Raw genomic sequence first — 18,118 nt, 5'->3', positions numbered from 1 at the left:
ATTTCCCCTGGCTGAGGTTAAACATTCTGTGTCAATCTGTGTGTGTTTCTGTGTGTGTGTTTCTGTGTGTGTGCGTAGGGTGTACAGTTGAATACAGAAGTTTACATATACTTAGGTTGGAGTCATTAAAACTCGTTTTTCAACCACTCCACAAATTTCTTGTTAACAAACTATAGTTTGGGCAAGTCGGTTAGGACATCTACTTTGTGCATGACACAAGTCATTTTTCCAACAACTGTTTACAGACAGATTATTTCACTTATAATTCACTGGATCATAATTCCAGTGGGTCAGAAGTTTACATACAATAAGTTGACTGTGCCTTTAAACAGCTTGGAAGATACCAGAAAATGACGTCATGGCTTTAAAAGCTTCTGATAGGCTAATTGACATCATTTGAGTCAATTGGAGGTGTACCTGTGGGTGTATTTCAAGGCCTACCTTCAAACTCAGTGCCTCTTTGCTTGACATCATGGGAAAATCAAAAGAAATCAGCCAAGACCTCAGAAACAAAATTGTAGACCTCCACAAGTCTGGTTCATCCTTGGGAGCAATTTCCAAACGCCTGAAGGTACCTCGTTCATCTGTACAAACAATAGTACGCAAGTATAAACACCATGGGACCACGCAGCCGTCATACCGCTCAGGAAGGAGAAGCGTTCTGGCTCCTAGAGATGAACGTACTGTGGTGCGAAAAGTGCAAATCAATCCCAGAACAACAGCAAATGACCTTGTGAAGATGCTGGAGGAAACAGGTACAAAAGTATCTATATCCACAGTAAAACAAGTCCTATATTGACATAACCTGAAAGGCCTCTCAGCAAGGAAGAAGCCACTGCTCCAAAACCGCCATAAAAAAGCCAGACTACGGTTTGCAACTGCACATGGGGACAAAGATCGTACTTTTTAGAGAAATGTCCTCTGGTCTGATGAAACAAAAATAGAACTGTTTGGCCATAATGACCATCGTTATGTTTGGAGGAAAAGGGGGGAGGCTTGCAAGCCGAAGAACACCATCCCAACCGTGAAGCACGGGGGTGGCGGCATCATGTTGTGGGGGTGCTTTGCTGCAGGAGGGACTGGTGCACTTCAAAGTAGATGGCATCATGAGGAAAGAAAATGATGTGGATATATTGAAGCAACATCTCAAGACATCAGTCAGGAAGTTAAAGCTTGGTCACAAATGGGTCTTCCAAATGGACAATGACCCCAAGCATACTTCCAAAGTTGTGGCAAAATGACTTAAGGACAACCAAGTCAAGGTATTGGAGTGGCCATCACAAAGCCCTGACCTCAATCCCATAGAAAATGTGTGGGCAGGACTGAAAAAGCATGTGCGAGCAAGGAGGCCTACCAACCTGACTCAGTTACACCAGCTCTGTCAGGAGGAATGGGCCAAAATTCACCCAACTTATAGTGGGAAGCTTGTGGAAGGCTACCCGAAACGTTTGACCCAAGTTAAACAATTTAAAGGCAATGCTACCAAATACTAATTGAGTGTATGTAAACTTCTGACCCACTGGGAATGTGATGAAAGAAATAAAAGCTGAAATAAATCATTGTCTCTACTATTATTCTGACATTTCACATTCTTAAAATAAAGTAGTGATCCTAACTGACCTAAGACAGGGAATTTTTACTAGGATTAAATGTCAGGAATTGTGAAAAACTGAGTTTAAATGTATTTGACTAAGGTGTATGTAAACGTCCGACTTCAACTGTATGTCTGTCCGCCTGTCTGCCTGTCTGTCTGTCTGTCTGTCTGCGTGTGTGTCTGTCTGCGTGTGTGTCTGTCTGCGTGTGTGTCTGTCTGCGTGTGTGTCTGTCTGCGTGTCTGTCTGTCTGTCTGCGTGTGTGTCTGTCTGCGTGTGTGTCTGTCTGCGTGTGTGTCTGTCTGCGTGTGTGTCTGTCTGCGTGTGTCTTTCTGCGTGTGTGTCTGCCTGTCTGTCTGCGTGTGTGTCTGCCTGTCTGTCTGCGCGTGTGTGTCTGTCTGCGCGTGTGTGTCTGTCTGCGCGTGTGTGTCTGTCTGCGCGTGTGTGTCTGTCTGCGCGTGTGTGTCTGTCTGCGCGTGTGTGTCTGTCTGCGCGTGTGTGTCTGTGCGTGTGTGTCTGTGTGTGAGACCCAGCTGTTCAGCAGGAGACTGGACGGATCCGTTACCTTGGTCTTGTCATCTACTACACGGAGACCGTCTGCTGAGACCCACAGCACCGCTCTCACTGCCTTCTTCCCTGCCTTCAGACAGAAACACAGAGAGATGAGAGAGAGACGGGGGGAGAGACGGGGAGAGAGAGGGGAGAGAGAGACAGGGTGAGAGAGAGACGGGGAGAGAGAGAGACTGGGTGAGAGAGAGACAGGGAGAGACGGGGGAGAGAGAGACAGGGAGAGACGGGGGAGAGAGAGACAGGGAGAGAGGGGGAAGAGAGAGAGGGGAGAGACGGAGGGAGAGAGAGAGGGTGAGAGACAGGGGAGAGAGAGACAGGGAGAGAGGGGGGAGAGAGAGAGAGAGGGGGAGAGAGAGAGAGAGACGGGGAGAGAGAAAGAGAGAGAGAGACAGGGAGAGAAACGGGGGGCGAGAGAGAGACGGGGAGAGAAACGGGGGGCGAGAGAGAGACGGGGAGAGCGAGAGAGACAGGGAGAGCGAGAGAGACAGGGAGAGAGACGGAGAGAGAGAGTGATGGGGGAGAGAGACTAGCCACTCCCCTTTCCTCCCCCAGCTGATGATTATACAGTATCCTGAGTTTAAATGTTTTTGGCTAAGGTGTATGTAAACCTCAGACTTCAACTGTACATATCTGCAGAATTTAACCTTGTGGGGAAAAAACAAAATGCCCCCAATTGGTCAAATTCTTGTTTATTTACAATTTGTGTGAAGAGGGAACATTGAGGGAAGAGCGGTCATGAATAAGTGGTGGTGTGAATACCCAGACAGGAAGGAGTAAGAGAGGTCATGAATAAGTGGTGGTGTGAGTACCCAGACAGGAAGGAGGAAGAGAGGTCATGAATAAGTGGTGTTGTGAGTACCCAGACAGGAAGGAGGAAGAGAGGTCATGAATAAGTGGTGGTGTGAATACCCAGACAGGAAGGAGGAAGAGAGGTCATGAATAAGTGGTGGTGTGAATACCCAGACTGGAAGGAGGAAGAGAGGTCATGAATAAGTGGTGTTGTGAATACCCAGACAGGAAGGAGGAAGAGAGGTCATGAATAAGTGGTGGTGTGAAAACCCAGACAGGAAGGAGGAAGAGAGGTCATGAATAAGTGGTGTTGTGAGTACCCAGACAGGAAGGAGGAAGAGAGGTCATGAATAAGTGGTGGTGTGAATACCCAGACAGGAAGGAGGAAGAGAGGTCATGAATAAGTGGTGGTGTGAATACCCAGACTGGAAGGAGGAAGAGAGGTCATGAATAAGTGGTGTTGTGAATACCCAGACAGGAAGGAGGAAGAGAGGTCATGAATAAGTGGTGGTGTGAATACCCAGACTGGAAGGAGGAAGAGAGGTCATGAATAAGTGGTGGTGTGAATACCCAGACAGGAAGGAGGAAGAGAGGTCATGAATAAGTGGTGGTGTGAATACCCAGACAGGAAGGAGGAAGAGAGGTCATGAATAAGTGGTGGTGTGAATACCCAGACAGGAAGGAGGAAGAGAGGTCATGAATAAGTGGTGGTGTGAATACCCAGACAGGAAGGAGGAAGAGAGGTCATGAATAAGTGGTGGTGTGAATACCCAGACAGGAAGGAGGAAGAGAGGTCATGAATAAGTGGTGTTGTGAATACCCAGACTGGAAGGAGGAAGAGAGGTCATGAATAAGTGGTGGTGTGAATACCCAGACAGGAAGGAGGAAGAGAGGTCATGAATAAGTGGTGTTGTGAATACCCAGACAGGAAGGAGGAAGAGAGGTCATGAATAAGTGGTGGTGTGAATACCCAGACAGGAAGGAGGAAGAGCGGTCATGAATAGGTGGTGTTGTGAATACCCAGACAGGAAGGAGGAAGAGCGGTCATGAATAGGTGGTGTTGTGAATACCCAGACAGGAAGGAGGAAGAGAGGTCATGAATAGGTGGTGTTGTGAGTACCCAGACAGGAAGGAGGAAGAGAGGTCATGAATAGGTGGTGTTGTGAGTACCCAGACAGGAAGGAGGAAGAGAGGTCATGAATAGGTGGTGTTGTGAGTACCCAGACTGGAAGGAGGAAGAGAGATCATTAATAGGTGGTGTTGTGAGTACCCAGACAGGAAGGAGGAAGAGAGGTCATGAATAGGTGGTGTTGTGAATACCCAGACAGGAAGGAGGAAGAGAGGTCATGAATAGGTGGTGTTGTGAGTACCCAGACAGGAAGGAGGAAGAGAGGTCATGAATAGGTGGTGTTGTGAATACCCAGACAGGAAGGAGGAAGAGAGGTCATGAATAGGTGGTGTTGTGAATACCCAGACAGGAAGGAGGAAGAGAGGTCATGAATAGGTGGTGTTGTGAATACCCAGACAGGAAGGAGGAAGAGAGGTCATGAATAGGTGGTGGTGTGAATACCCAGACAGGAAGGAGGAAGAGAGGTCATGAATAGGTGGTGGTGTGAATACCCAGACAGGAAGGAGGAAGAGAGGTCATGAATAAGTGGTGGTGTGAATACCCAGACAGGAAGGAGGAAGAGAGGTCATGAATAGGTGGTGTTGTGAATACCCAGACAGGAAGGAGGAAGAGAGGTCATGAATAGGTGGTGTTGTGAATACCCAGACAGGAAGGAGGAAGAGAGGTCATGAATAGGTGGCGGTGTGAATACCCAGACAGGAAGGAGGAAGAGAGGTCATGAATAAGTGGTGGTGTGAATACCCAGACAGGAAGGAGGAAGAGAGGTCATGAATAGGTGGTGGTGTGAATACCCAGACAGGAAGGAGGAAGAGAGGTCATGAATAGGTGGTGGTGTGAATACCCAGACTGGAAGGAGGAAGAGAGGTCATGAATAAGTGGTGGTGTGAATACCCAGACTGGAAGGAGGAAGAGAGGTCATGAATAAGTGGTGTTGTGAATACCCAGACAGGAAGGAGGAAGAGAGGTCATGAATAGGTGGTGGTGTGAATACCCAGACAGGAAGGAGGAAGAGAGGTCATGAATAGGTGGTGTTGTGAATACCCAGACAGGAAGGAGGAAGAGAGGTCATGAATAGGTGGTGGTGTGAATACCCAGACAGGAAGGAGGAAGAGGTTTAAGGAAGTTGACACGACAACAAAGCAACTGCTATAGTAGTTCAATAACACACACACCCACCCACACACACACACACACACACACACACACACACACACACACACACACACCAAACACACGTCTCTGTCGGAATCCTTGTCCGATGGAGGAAGAAGTGAAGAGACCCGCCCACCCAGGTGTCCAGGTAGTAGTTTGTTGGTGAGGTGATGTCCCAGACAGGACCCTGATCAGAGAGTGAGGGGTTATATTAAAAGGAAAGAGGCAGAGAGGCACTCAGACTAACACAACAAGGCACAACTTACTTTTGTAAAGAAGCCCTTGAAGAATGTCCTGTCCTGTTGTGGGGCAGGTAAAGGGGAAGGGGGTGGGGGAGGAGGAGGAGGGGGCGACAACACGGACAATGTTACCGATGACTGAGGAGGGCTACCGAGTGTAGGTGTGTGATTTCTCTGTTTATGGAGGAGGGGGGGGAGGAGGCTTGTAGGAGTGGTTAGGGGTGAGTCAGTGGAGAGATGGATGGATGGATGGATGGATGGATGGATGAATGTTGTGGAAGCCAAGGTCGACGTATCGTTAACATAAAATGGTTCATTATGGTTAGAGTTACTAGCCACCACATCGAACCACACCGCTGCAGATCAGCTATAGATCCACCCACATCATCAGAGGTGCCAGAGAACAGTACACAGAGTTACACAGAACCAATACTCCCACACTGTTATCCCAGACTGAGGGTGACGCTAACAGTCTATCACACAGCGCTAGCTATACAGAGGAGGTAGCTAGCTAGCAATACAGAGGAGGTAGCTAGCTAGCAATACAGAGGAGGTAGCTAGCTAGCTATACAGAGGAGGTAGCTAGCTATATAAGAGGAGGTAGCTAGCTATACAGAGGAGGTAGCTAGCTATACAGTGGAAGTAGCTAGCTATACAGTGGAAGTAGCTAGCTATACAGAGGAAGTAGCTAGCTATACAGAGGAGGTAGCTAGCAATACAGAGGAGGTAGCTAGCTATACAGAGGAGGTAGCTAGCTATATAGAGGTGGTAGCTAGCTATATAGAGGAGGTAGCTAGCTATATAGAGGAGGTAGCTAGCTATACAGAGGAGGTAGCTAGCTATACAGAGAAGGTAGCTAGCTATACAGAGAAGTTAGCTAGCTATACAGAGGAGGTAGCTAGCTATACAGAGGAGGTAGCTAGCTATATAGAAGAGGTAGCTAGCTATACAGAGGAGGTAGCTAGCTATATAGCTATACAGAGGAGGTAGCTAGCTATACAGAGGAGGTAGCTAGCTATACAGAGGAGGTAGCTAGCTATACAGAGGAGGTAGCTAGCTATACAGCGGAGGTAGCTAGCTATATAGAGGAGGTAGCTAGCTATACAGAGGAGGTAGCTAGCTATACAGAGGAGGTAGCTAGCTATATAGAGGAGGTAGCTATATAGAGGAGCTAGCTAGCTATATAGCTATACAGAGGTAGCTAGCTAGCTATACAGAGGTAGCTAGCTAGCTATACAGAGGAGGTAGCTAGCTATACAGAGGAGGTAGCTAGCTATATAGAGGAGGTAGCTAGCTATACAGAGGAGGTAGCTACAGTTGAAGTCGGAAGTTTACATACACCTTAGCCAGAAACATTTAAACTCAGTTTTTAACAATTCCTGACATTTAATCCGAGTAAAAATTCCCTGTTTTAGGTCAGTTAGGATCACCACTTCATCTTAATAATGTGAAATGTCAGAATAATAGTAGAGAGAATGATTTATTTCAGCTTTTATTTCTTTCGTCACATTCCCAGTGGGTCAGAAGTTTACATACACTCAATTAGTATTTGGTAGCATTGCCTTTAAATTGTTTAACTTGGGTCAAACGTTTCGGGTAGCCTTCCACAAGCTTCCCACAATAAGTTGGGTGAATTTTGGCCCATTCGTCCTAACAGAGCTGGTGTAACTGAGTCAGATTTGTAGGCCTCCTTGCTCGCACATGCTTTTTCAGTTCTGCCCACACATTTTCTATGGGATTGAGGTCAGGGCTTTGTGATGGCCACTCCAATACCTTGACTTTGTTGTCCTTAAGCCATTTTGCCACAACTTTGGAAGTATGCTTGGGGTCATTGTCCATTTGGAAGACCCATTTGCGACCAAGGTTCAACTTCCTGACTGATGTCTTCAGATGTTGCTTCAATATATCCACATAATTTTCTTTCCTCATGATGCCATCTATTTTGTGAAGTGCACCAGTCCCTCCTACAGTAAAGCACCCCCACAACATGATGCTGCCACCCCCGTGCTTCACGGTTGGGATTGTGTTCTTCGGCTTGCAAGCCTCCCCCCTTTTCCTCCAAACATAACGATGGTCATTATGGCCATACAGTTCTATTTTTGTTTCATCAGACCAGGGGACATTTCTCTAAAAAGTACGATATTTGTCCCCATGTGCAGTTGCAAACCGTAGTCTGGCTTTTTTATGGCAGTTTTGGAGCAGTGGCTTCTTTCTTGCTAAGCGGCCTTTCAGGTTATGTCGATATAGGACTCATTTTACTGTGGATATAGATACTTTTGTACCTGTTTCCTCCAGCATCTTCACAAGGTCCTTTGCTGTTGTTCTGGGATTGATTTGCACTTTTCGCACCACAGTACGTTCATCTCTAGGAGACAGAACGCGTCTCCTTCCTGAGCGGTATGACGGCTGCGTGGTCCCATGGTGTTTATACTTGCTTACTATTGTTTGTACAGATGAACGTGGTACCTTCAGGTGTTTGGAAATTGCTCCCAAGGATGAACCAGACTTGTGGAGGTCTACAATTTTGTTTCTGAGGTCTTGGCTGATTTCTTTTGATTTTCCCATGATGTCAAGCAAAGAGGCACTGAGTTTGAAGGTAGGCCTTGAAATACACCCACAGATACACCTCCAATTGGCTCAAATGATGTCAATTAGCCTATCAGAAGCTTCTAAAGCCATGACATAATTTTATGGAATTTTCCAAGCTGTTTTAAGGGCACAGTCAACTTAGTGTATGTAATATTCTGACCCACTGGAATTGTGATACAGTGAATTAGAAGTGAAATAATCTGTCTGTAAACAATTGTTGGAAAAATTACTTGTGTCATGCACAAAGTAGATGTCCTAACCGTCTTGCCCAAACTATAGTTTGTTAACAAGAAATTTGTGGAGTGGTTGAAAAACGAGTTTTAATGACTCCAACCTAATTGTATGTAAACTTCCGACTTCAACTGTATATCCCCACATGAGCAGATCAAAAATAGGCCTCCCCTACTATGGCATCATGACTAGGCGCCTGGTCTGACCTGGCTTTGGAGAGAAGATTAGCAGAGTATCAGGTGGGAGAGATTATCATCCTGTATCAGATGTTTCCTGAATCAGATGTCTTGTAACCGGTCTTGTAACCTTTTTGAGCCAACAGACTTCAATAGATGCATTCGACAGATAGTAAAGATTGTTGATCTCTGAGCCAGTGCAGTGAGTGACATCCACCCTTCTGACTGCAAATGTCACAGGTCATGTTTAGGACCAGCAGCAGTATGTTGAACGTGATCTTAACCCACTGTCTGGCTGTGGCCCAGTTGCTCTCCCAACACCTGTGAATAAGTAGGACAGAGTAGGACTAAAAGAGAAAACACATCGCACCGAATGACAGCAAATTACGTCTGGCAGTCTGTTCAGAGGTGCTAAGTACTCTCAGCTGGCAAACGCTACCGGTGTGTCCGTGCCGTAGCCCTTTAAACTCGTACACGGGTTAAATGTCTAATTTGTGCAGCAAAAAGCACATCAATTCAAGATGGAGCTGACAGAGATGGTCGCCTCGCTTCGAGTCCTTAGGAAACTATGCAGTATTTAGTTTGTTTTTAATGTATTATTTCTTACATTGTTACCCCAGGAAATCTTAATTGTTATAACATACAGCCGGAAAGAACTATTGGATATAAGAGCGACGTCAACTTACCAACATTACGACCAGGAACACGACTTTCCAGAAGCGGATCCTCTGTTTGGACCACCACCCAGGACAATGGATCGGATCCCAGCCGGCGAGCCAAAACAACGATGCCACAGAAGGGGCAGACGGAGCGGCCTCCTGATCCGTAGACCTGCACATCACCCACTGCTCCCGAGTATACTACTCGCCAATGTCCAGTCTCTTGACAACAAGGTAGACGCAATTCGAGCAAGGGTTGCCTTCCAGAGAGACATCAGAGATTGTAACATACTCTGTTTCACGGAAACATGGCTCTCTCGGGATATGTTGTCGGAAACGGTTCAGCCACCGGCTTCTCTATGCATCGCTCTGACAGAGATAAAAACCTCTCTGGGAATTAACAACTCATGGTGTAATCATAACATTCAGGAACTCAAGTCCTTTTGCTCACTCGACCTAGAATTCATTACAATCAAATGCCGGCCATTTTACCTGCCAAGAGAATTCTTGTCAGTTATCGTTACAGCCGTGTACACCCCACCTCAAGGAGACACTAACATGGCCCTCAAGGAACTTCACTGGACTCTATGTAAACTGGAAACCATATATCCTGAGGCTAAATTTGTTCTAGCTGGGGATTTTAACAAAACAAATTTGAGAACAAGGCTCCCTAAATTCTACCAGCATATTGATTGTAGTACACGTAGGGGTAATACACTCGACCACTGCTGTGGACTGGAATATGTTCCTGTCAGCCTCAGAAAAAAACATCGACCTATACGCTGACTCGGTGAGTGAATTTATAAAGAAGTGCATTGGAGATGTTTTTCCGACTGTGACTATTAAAACCTTCCCTAACCAGAAACCGTGGATGGATGGCGGCATTCGCGCAAAACTGAAAGCGCGAACCACGCATTTAACCATGGAAAGAGGTCTGGGAATATGACTGAACATAAACAGTGTAGTTATTGCCAGTACAGGGACAAAGTGGAGTCGCAATTTAACGGCTCAGACACAAGACGTATGTGGCATGGTCTACAGAAAATCACGAACTACAAAAAGAAAACCAGCCACTTCACGGACACCGACGTCACGCTTCAAGACAAACTAAACACCTTCTTTGCCCACTTTGAGGATAGTACTGCGCCACCGTCAAGGCCTGCTAACAACAACTACGCCCCGTCTCCTTCTCCGTGGCCGACGTGAGTAAAACATTTAAACGGGTTAACCCTCGCAAGGCTGCTGACCTAGACGGCATCCCTAGCCGCGTCCTCAGAGCATGCGCAGACCAGCTGGTTGGTGTGTTTACGGACATATTCAATCTCTCCCCATCTCAGTCTGCTGTCCCCACATGCTTCAGGATGGCCACCATTGTTCCTGTACCCAAGAAAGCTAAGGTAACTGAGCTAAAGGAAAAGGGGTGGCAGGTAGCCTAGTGGTTAGAACGTTAGGCCAGTAACCGAAAGGTTGCTGGATCGAATCCCCAAGATGACAAGGTAAAAATCTGTTGTTGTGCCCCTGAACAAGGCAGTTAACCCACTGTTCCCCGGTAGGCCGTCATTGTAAATAAGAATTTGTTCTTAACTGACTTGCCTAGTTCAAAAAAAGGTTACACAATGACTACCACCCCATAGCACTCACTCATGTCGTCATATCACCTCCACCTTACCGGCCACCTTAGACCCACTTCAGTTTGCATACCGCCCTAACAGGTCCACAGACGATGCAATCGCCATCACACTGCACGCTGCCCTATCCCATCTGGACAAGAGGAATACCTAATGTATGACTGCTGTTCATTGACTATAGCTCAGCATTCAACACCATAGTACCCTCCAAGCTCACCATCAAGCTGGAGGCCCTGGGTCCCAACCCCGCCCTGTGCAATTGGGTCCTGGACTCTGACGGGCCGCCCCCACGTGGTGAAGGAAGGACACAACATCTCCACCTTGCTGACCCTCAACACTGGGGCCCCACAAGGGTGCGTGCTCAGCCCTCTCCTGTACTCCCTGTTCACCCACGACTGCGTGGTCATATACGCCTCCAACTCAATCATCAAGTTTGCAGACGACACAACAGTAGTGGGGTTGATTACCAACAACGACGAGACGGCCTACAAGGAGGAGGTGAGGGCACTCAAAGTGTGGTGTCAGCAAAACAACCTTCTCACTCAATGTCAACAAAACAAAGTTGATGATCCTGGACTTCAGGAAAAACAAAGGGAGCGCCACATCGAAGGGACAGCAGTGGAGAAAGTGGAAAGTTTTAAGTTCCTCTGCGTACACATCATCAACAAACTGAAATGGTCCACCCACAGAGACAACGTGGTGAAGAAGGTGTAACAGCGTCTCTTCAACCTCAGGAGGCTGAAGAAAGTTGGCTTGTCACCCAAAACCCAGAGGGTGATGCGGTCTGCACAACTCATCACCGTGGGCAAACTACCCGCCCTCCAGGACACCGACGTCACAGGAAGGCCAAAAAGATCATCAAGGACAACAACCACCCGAGCCACTGCCTGTTCACCCTGCTATCATCCAGAAGGCGAGGTCAGTACAGGTGAATCAAAGCTGGGACCGAGAGACTGAAAAACAGCTTCTATCTCAAGGCCATCAGACTGTTAAACAGCTTCTATCTCCAGGCCATCAGACTGATAAACAGCTTCTATCTCCAGGCCATCAGACTGGTAAACAGCTTCTATCTCCAGGCCATCAGACTGTTAAACAGCCATCACTAACTCAGAGAGACTGCTGCCTACATACTGACCCAATCACTGGCCACTTTAATAAATGGATCACTAGTCACTTTAACAATGCCACTTTAAACAATGTGTACATAATCTTACATTACTCATCTCATATGAATATACTGTATTTTATACCATCTATTGCACCTTGCCTATGCCGCTCGGCCATCACTCATCCATATATTTATATGTACATATTCTCATTCACCCCTTTAGATGTGTGTGTATAAGGTAGTTGTTGGGGAATTGTTAGATGACTTGTTAGATATTACTGCACTGTCGGAACTAGAAGCACAAGCACTTCGCTACACTCGCATTAACACCTGCTAACCATGTGTATGGACCAATAACATACATCCAGTAACACGCTATACATCACGCTGTTACGCTGTCCAGTAACACGCTATACATCAGGTCAGGCTGTCCACTAACACGCTATACATCAGGTCAGGCTGTCCAGTAACACGCTATACATCAGGTCAGGCTGTCCACTAACACGTTATACATCAGGCTGTCCAGTTACACACTATACATCAGGTCAGGCTGTCCACTAACACGCTATACATCAGGTCAGGCTGTCCACTAACACGCTATACATCAGGTCAGGCTGTCCACTAACACGCTATACATCAGGTCAGGCTGTCCACTAACACACTATACATCAGGTCAGGCTGTCCAGTAACACGCTATACATCAGGTCAGGCTGTCCACTAACACGCTATACATCAGGCTCTCGTTCTGTGCTTCTCAGCTCTGTATGGGGGTTTTGATTGACAGCTGTTCTGATTCTTGAGCACCACGTGACAGGAAGTTGCCCCCATCCCTCCTGCTAATTGGTTAACTTTAGCAAAATGTGTTGTTGTCTGAGTGAGAGAAAAGCTGTAAATTAAGAGGGCTTGATGTATTCTGAAAAGATGAGCTGTAGAGGATTATAATAAATACCGCTTTGATGTCATACAAGCAAACCAAAACACCTGTGAGTCCAAATGTGCACTTCACATTTCCAAACCATAAAACTCATGTCATATAAACTCATATCATATAAACTCATATCATATAAACTCATATCATATAAACTCATGTCATATAAACTCATGTCATATAAACTCATGTCATATAAACTCATGTCATACACAATGTCAACCTTTATAATCACTATGTTTGATGTAGTTACCAGATGACATGGAATACACTGGGTAGTTCTGAACAGAGTGAGCCCGTTTGATGTACAGTTACCAGATGACATCATATCCTGCTACGATGGTTATGCATATGCTTTTCATATTATCTTCTGTAAGAAACATAAACATTTAGCCTCATCCATTTAGGCCAATTCCCACCAGTGTAAAGGGTTAAGACCATCATTCACTGCCATATACAGGAGAACGATCGCCTTACGGCGAGGATAGCTGTGCTGCAAGCCCAGCTTCAGACGCAATCGTTAGGCAAGGGTAATTTCAGTGTAGGAAAGGTTGAAACAGCGTCTGTGCCACCAGTAAGTACAGATAGTAACGTTAGTATAAACCCCCTCGCACGGTCCCCGCAGCCGGACAACTTTCTCATGGCTTCTGGAGGGAAACGCTGTAGGAATGCTCAACCGGTATCGCGCTTTCAGCTGACAGAAACTTTCAACCGGTTCTCCCCATTAAGCAGCGAGTCGGAGTCAGAGGCCGAGCCTTCTCTGGTCTCTCCTCCTCCCGTTACGGGGTCTGAGATGCCGAAGCCTCCCACCATTAGCTCTGACAAATTAAACCCTAGTCATTGGCGACTCCATTACCCGCAGTATTAGACTTAAAAAGAATCATCCAGCGATCATACACTGTTTACCAGGGGGCAGGGCTACCGACGTTAAGGCTAATCTAAAGACGGTGCTGGCTAAAGCTAAAACTGGTGAGTGTAGAGAGTATAGAGATATTGTTATCCACGTCGGCACCAACGATGTTAGGATGAAACAGTCAGAGGTCACCAAGCGCAACATAGCTTCAGTGTGTAAATCAGCTAGAAAGATGTGTCGGCATCGAGTAATTGTCTCTGGCCCCCTCCCAGTTAGGGGGAGTGATGAGCTCTACAGCAGAGTCTCACAACTCAATCGCTGGTTGAAAACTGTTTTCTGCCCCTCCCAAAAGATAGAATTTGTAGATAATTGGCCCTCTTTCTGGGACTCACCCACAAACAGGACCAAGCCTGGCCTGTTGAGGAGTGACGGACTCCATCCTAGCTGGAGGGGTGCTCTCATCTTATCTACGAACATAGACAGGGCTCTAACTCCTCTAGCTCCACAATGAAATAGGGTGCAGGCCAGGCATCAGGCTGTTAGCCAGCCTGCCAGCTTAGTGGAGTCTGCCACTAGCACAGTCAGTGTAGTCAGCTCAGCTATCCCCATTGAGACTGTGTCTGTGCCTCGATCTAGGTTGGGCAAAACTAAACATGGCGGTGTTCGCTTTAGCAATCTCACTAGAATAAAGACCTCCTCCATTCCTGCCATTACTGAAAGAGATTGTGATACCTCACATCTCAAAATAGGGCTACTTAATGTTAGATCCCTCACTTCCAAGGAAGTTATAGTCAATTAACTAATCACTGATAATAATCTTGATGTGATTGGCCTGACTGAAACATGGCTTAAGCCTGATGAATTTACTGTGTTAAATGAGGCCTCACCCCCTGGTTACACTAGTGACCATACCCCCCGTGCATCCCGCAAAGGCGGAGGTGTTGCTAACATTTACGATAGCAAATTTCAATTTACAACAACAAAAAAACGACGTTTTCGTCTTTTGAGCTTCTAGTAATGAAATCTATGCAGCCAATCTACTCAATCACTTTCTATAGCTACTGTTTACAGGCCTCCTGGGCCATATATTCCACACTGAGTTCCCTGAATTCCTATCGGACCATGTAGTCATAGCAGATAATATTCTAATTTTTGGTGACTTTAATATTCACATGGACAAGTCCACAGACCCACTCCAAAAGGCTTTCGGAGCCATCATCGACTCAGTGGGTTTTGTCCAACATGTCTCTGGACCTACTCACCGCCACAGTCATACTCTGGATCTAGTTCTGTCCCGTGGAATAAATGTTGTGGATCTTAAATGTTTTTCCTCATAATCCTGGACTATCGGACCACCATTTTATTACGTTTGCGTCGCAACAAATAATCTGCTCAGACCCCAACCAAGGATCATCAAAAGCCGTGCTATAAATTCTCAGACAACCCAAAGATTCCTTGATTCCCTTCCAGACTCCTTCCACCTACCCAAGTACAAAAATCAGTTAACCACCTAACTGAGGAACTCAATTTAACCTTGCGCAATACCCTAGATGCAGTCGCACCCCTAAAAACAAAAAACATTTGTCATAAGAAACTAGCTCCCTGGTATACAGAAAATACACGAGCTCTGAAGCAAGCTTCCAGAAAATTGGAATGGAAATGGCGCCACACCAAACTGGAAGTCTTCCGACTAGCTTGGAAAGACAGTACCGTGCAGTATCGAAGAGCCCTCACTGCTGCTCGATCATCCTATTTTTCCAACCTAATTGAGGAAAATAAGAACAATCCGAAATGTCTTTTTGATACTGTCGCAAAGTTAACTAAAAAGCAGCATTCCCCAAGAGAGGATGGCTTTCACTTCAGCAGTGGTAAATTCATGAACTTCTTTGAGGAAAAGATCATGATCATTAGATAGCAAATTACATTCCTCTTTAAATCTGCGTATTCCTCCAAAGCTCCATTGTCCTGAGTCTGTACAACTCTGCCAGGACCTAGGATCAAGGGAGACACTAAAGTATTTTAGTACTATATCTCTTGACACAATGATGAAAATAATCATGGCCTCTAAACCTTCAAGCTTCATACTGGACCCTATTCCAACTAAACTACTGAAAGATCTGCTTCCTGTGCTTGGCCCTCCTATGTTGAACATAATAAACTGCTCATCTATCCACCGGATGTGTACCAAACTCACTAAAAGTGGCAGTAATAAAGCCTCTCTTGAAAAAGCCGAATCTTGATCCAGAAATTATAAAAAACTATCGGCCTATATCGAATCTTCCATTCCTCTCAAAAATTTTAGAAAAGCTGTTGCGCAGCAACTCACTGCCTTCCTGAAGACAAACAATGTATACGAAAAGCTTCAGTCTGGTTTTAGACCCCATCATAGCACTGAGACTGCACTTGTGAAGCTGGTAAATGACCTTTTAATGACGTCAGACCGAGGCTCTGCATCTGTCCTTGTGCTCCTAGATCTTAGTGCTGCTTTTGATACCATCGATCACCACATTCTTTTGGAGAGATTGGAAACCCAAATTGGTCTACACGGACAAGTTCTGGCCTGGTTTAGATCTTATCTGTCAGAAAGATATCAGTTTGTCTCTGTGGATGGTTTGTCCTCTGACAAATCAACTGTAAATTTCGGTGTTCCTCAAGGTTCCGTTTTAGGACCACTATTGTTTTCACTATATATTTTACCTCTTGGTGATGTCATTCGGAAACATAATGTTAACTTTCACTGCTATGCAGATGACACACAGCTGTACATTTCGATGAAACATAGTGAAGCCCCAAAATTGCCTTCGCTGGAGGCCTGTGTCTCAGACATAAGGAAGTGGATGGCTGCAAACTTTCTACTTTTAAACTCAGACAAAACAGAGATGCTTGTTCTAGGTCCCAAGAAACAGAGATCTTCTGTTGAATCTGACAATTAATCTTGATGGTTGTACAGTCGTCTCAAATAAAACTGTGAAGGACCTCGGCGTTACTCTGGACCCTGATCTCTCTTTTGACGAACATATCAAGACAGTTTCAAGGACAGCTTTTTTCCATCTACGTAACATTGCAAAAATCTGAAACTTTCTGTCCAAAAATGATGCAGAAAAATGTATCCATGCTTTTGTCACTTCTAGATTAGACTACTGCAATGCTCTACTTTCCGGCTACCCGGATAAAGCTAAACACAGCTGCTAGAATCTTGACTAGAACCAAAAAATGTGATCATATTACTCCAGTGCTAATCTCTCTACACTGGCTTCCTGTTAAGGCAAGGGCTGAATTCAAGGTTTTACTGCTAACCTACAAAGCATTACATGGGCTTGCTCCTACCCATCTTTCCGATTTGGTCCTGCCGTACATACCTACACGTACGCTACGGTCACAAGACGCAGGCCTCCTAACTGTCCCTAGAATTTCTAAGCAAACAGCGGGAGGCAGGGCTTTCTCTTATAGAGCTCCATTATTATGGAATAGTCTGCCTATCCATGTGAGAGACGCAGAATCGGTCTCAACCTTTAAGTCTTTATTGAAGACTCATCTCTTCAGTAGGTCCTATGATTGAGTGTAGTCTGGCCCAGGAGTGTGAAGGTGAACGGAAAGGCTCTGGAGCAACGAACCGCCCTTGCTGTCTCTGCCTGGCCGGTTCCCCTCTCTCCACTGGGATTCTCTGCCTCTAACCCTATTACAGGGGCCGAGTCACTGGCTTACTGGTGCTCTTCCCTGCCGTCCCTAGGAGGGGTGCGTCACTTGAGTGGGTTGAGTCACTGACGTGGTCTTCCTGTCTGGGTTGGCGCCCCCCCTTGGGTTGTGTCGTGGCGGAGATCTTTGTGGGCTATACTCGGCCTTGTCTCAGGATGGTAAGTTGGTGGTTGAAGAGATCCCTCTAGTGGTGTGTGGGCTGTGATTTGGCAAAGTGGGTGGGGTTATATCCTGCCTGTTTGGCCCTGTCCGGGGGTATCGTCGGATGGGACCACAGTGTCTCCCGACCCCTCCTGTCTCAGCCTCCAGTATTTATGCTGCAGTAGTTTATGTGTCGGGGGGGCTAGGGTCAGTCTGTTATATATGGAGTATTTCTCCTGTCTTATCCGGTGTCCTGTGTGAATTTAAGTATGCTCTCTCTAATTCTCTCTTTCGGAGGACCTGAGCCCTAGGACCATGCCTCAGGACTACCTGGCATGATGACTCCTTGATTTTCCTAGTCCACCTGGCCGTGCTGCTGCTCCAGTTTCAACTGTTCTGCCTACGGCCATGGAACCCTGACCTGTTCACTGGACGTGCTACCTGTCCCGGACCTGCTGTTTTCAACTCTCTAGAGACAGCAGGAGTGGTAGAGATACTCTCAATGATCGGCTATGAAAAGCCAACTGACATTTACTCTTGAGGTGCTGACCTGTTGCACCCTCGACAACTACTGTGATTATTATTATTTGACCCTGCTGGTCATTTATGAACATTTGAACATCTTGGCCCATGTTCTG

At 46.2% G+C, this 18,118-nt stretch overlaps 1 protein-coding gene across 4 annotated transcripts in view; it reads right to left on the bottom strand.

Moving 5' to 3' along the window:
• The window catches only part of LOC106594790 (protein numb homolog), a 115,908-nt gene that overhangs the window by 17,972 nt on the left and 79,818 nt on the right, over positions 1 to 18,118 (bottom strand). For 2 of the 4 annotated variants that reach the window (XM_045705832.1, XM_045705818.1), the window contains exons 4-5: positions 5,499 to 5,531; positions 2,158 to 2,232 (exon numbers count right to left, since the gene is read on the bottom strand). The exons of 1 other annotated variant lie outside the window; for it this stretch is intronic. In XM_045705832.1, coding sequence (XP_045561788.1) covers positions 2,158 to 2,232; positions 5,499 to 5,531 — 108 coding nt within the window. The remainder of the gene's footprint in view (positions 1 to 2,157; positions 2,233 to 5,498; positions 5,532 to 18,118) is intronic. One more of the 4 variants, XM_045705861.1, reaches the window with a different exon arrangement.

The sequence above is a fragment of the Salmo salar genome, chromosome ssa01 (assembly GCF_905237065.1).
Source record: "Salmo salar chromosome ssa01, Ssal_v3.1, whole genome shotgun sequence".
In the NCBI taxonomy this organism is placed as follows: Eukaryota; Metazoa; Chordata; class Actinopteri; order Salmoniformes; family Salmonidae; genus Salmo; species Salmo salar.
Note: the sequence above shows the minus strand (reverse complement) of the source record. Positions and strands in the feature narration are given on the sequence as shown.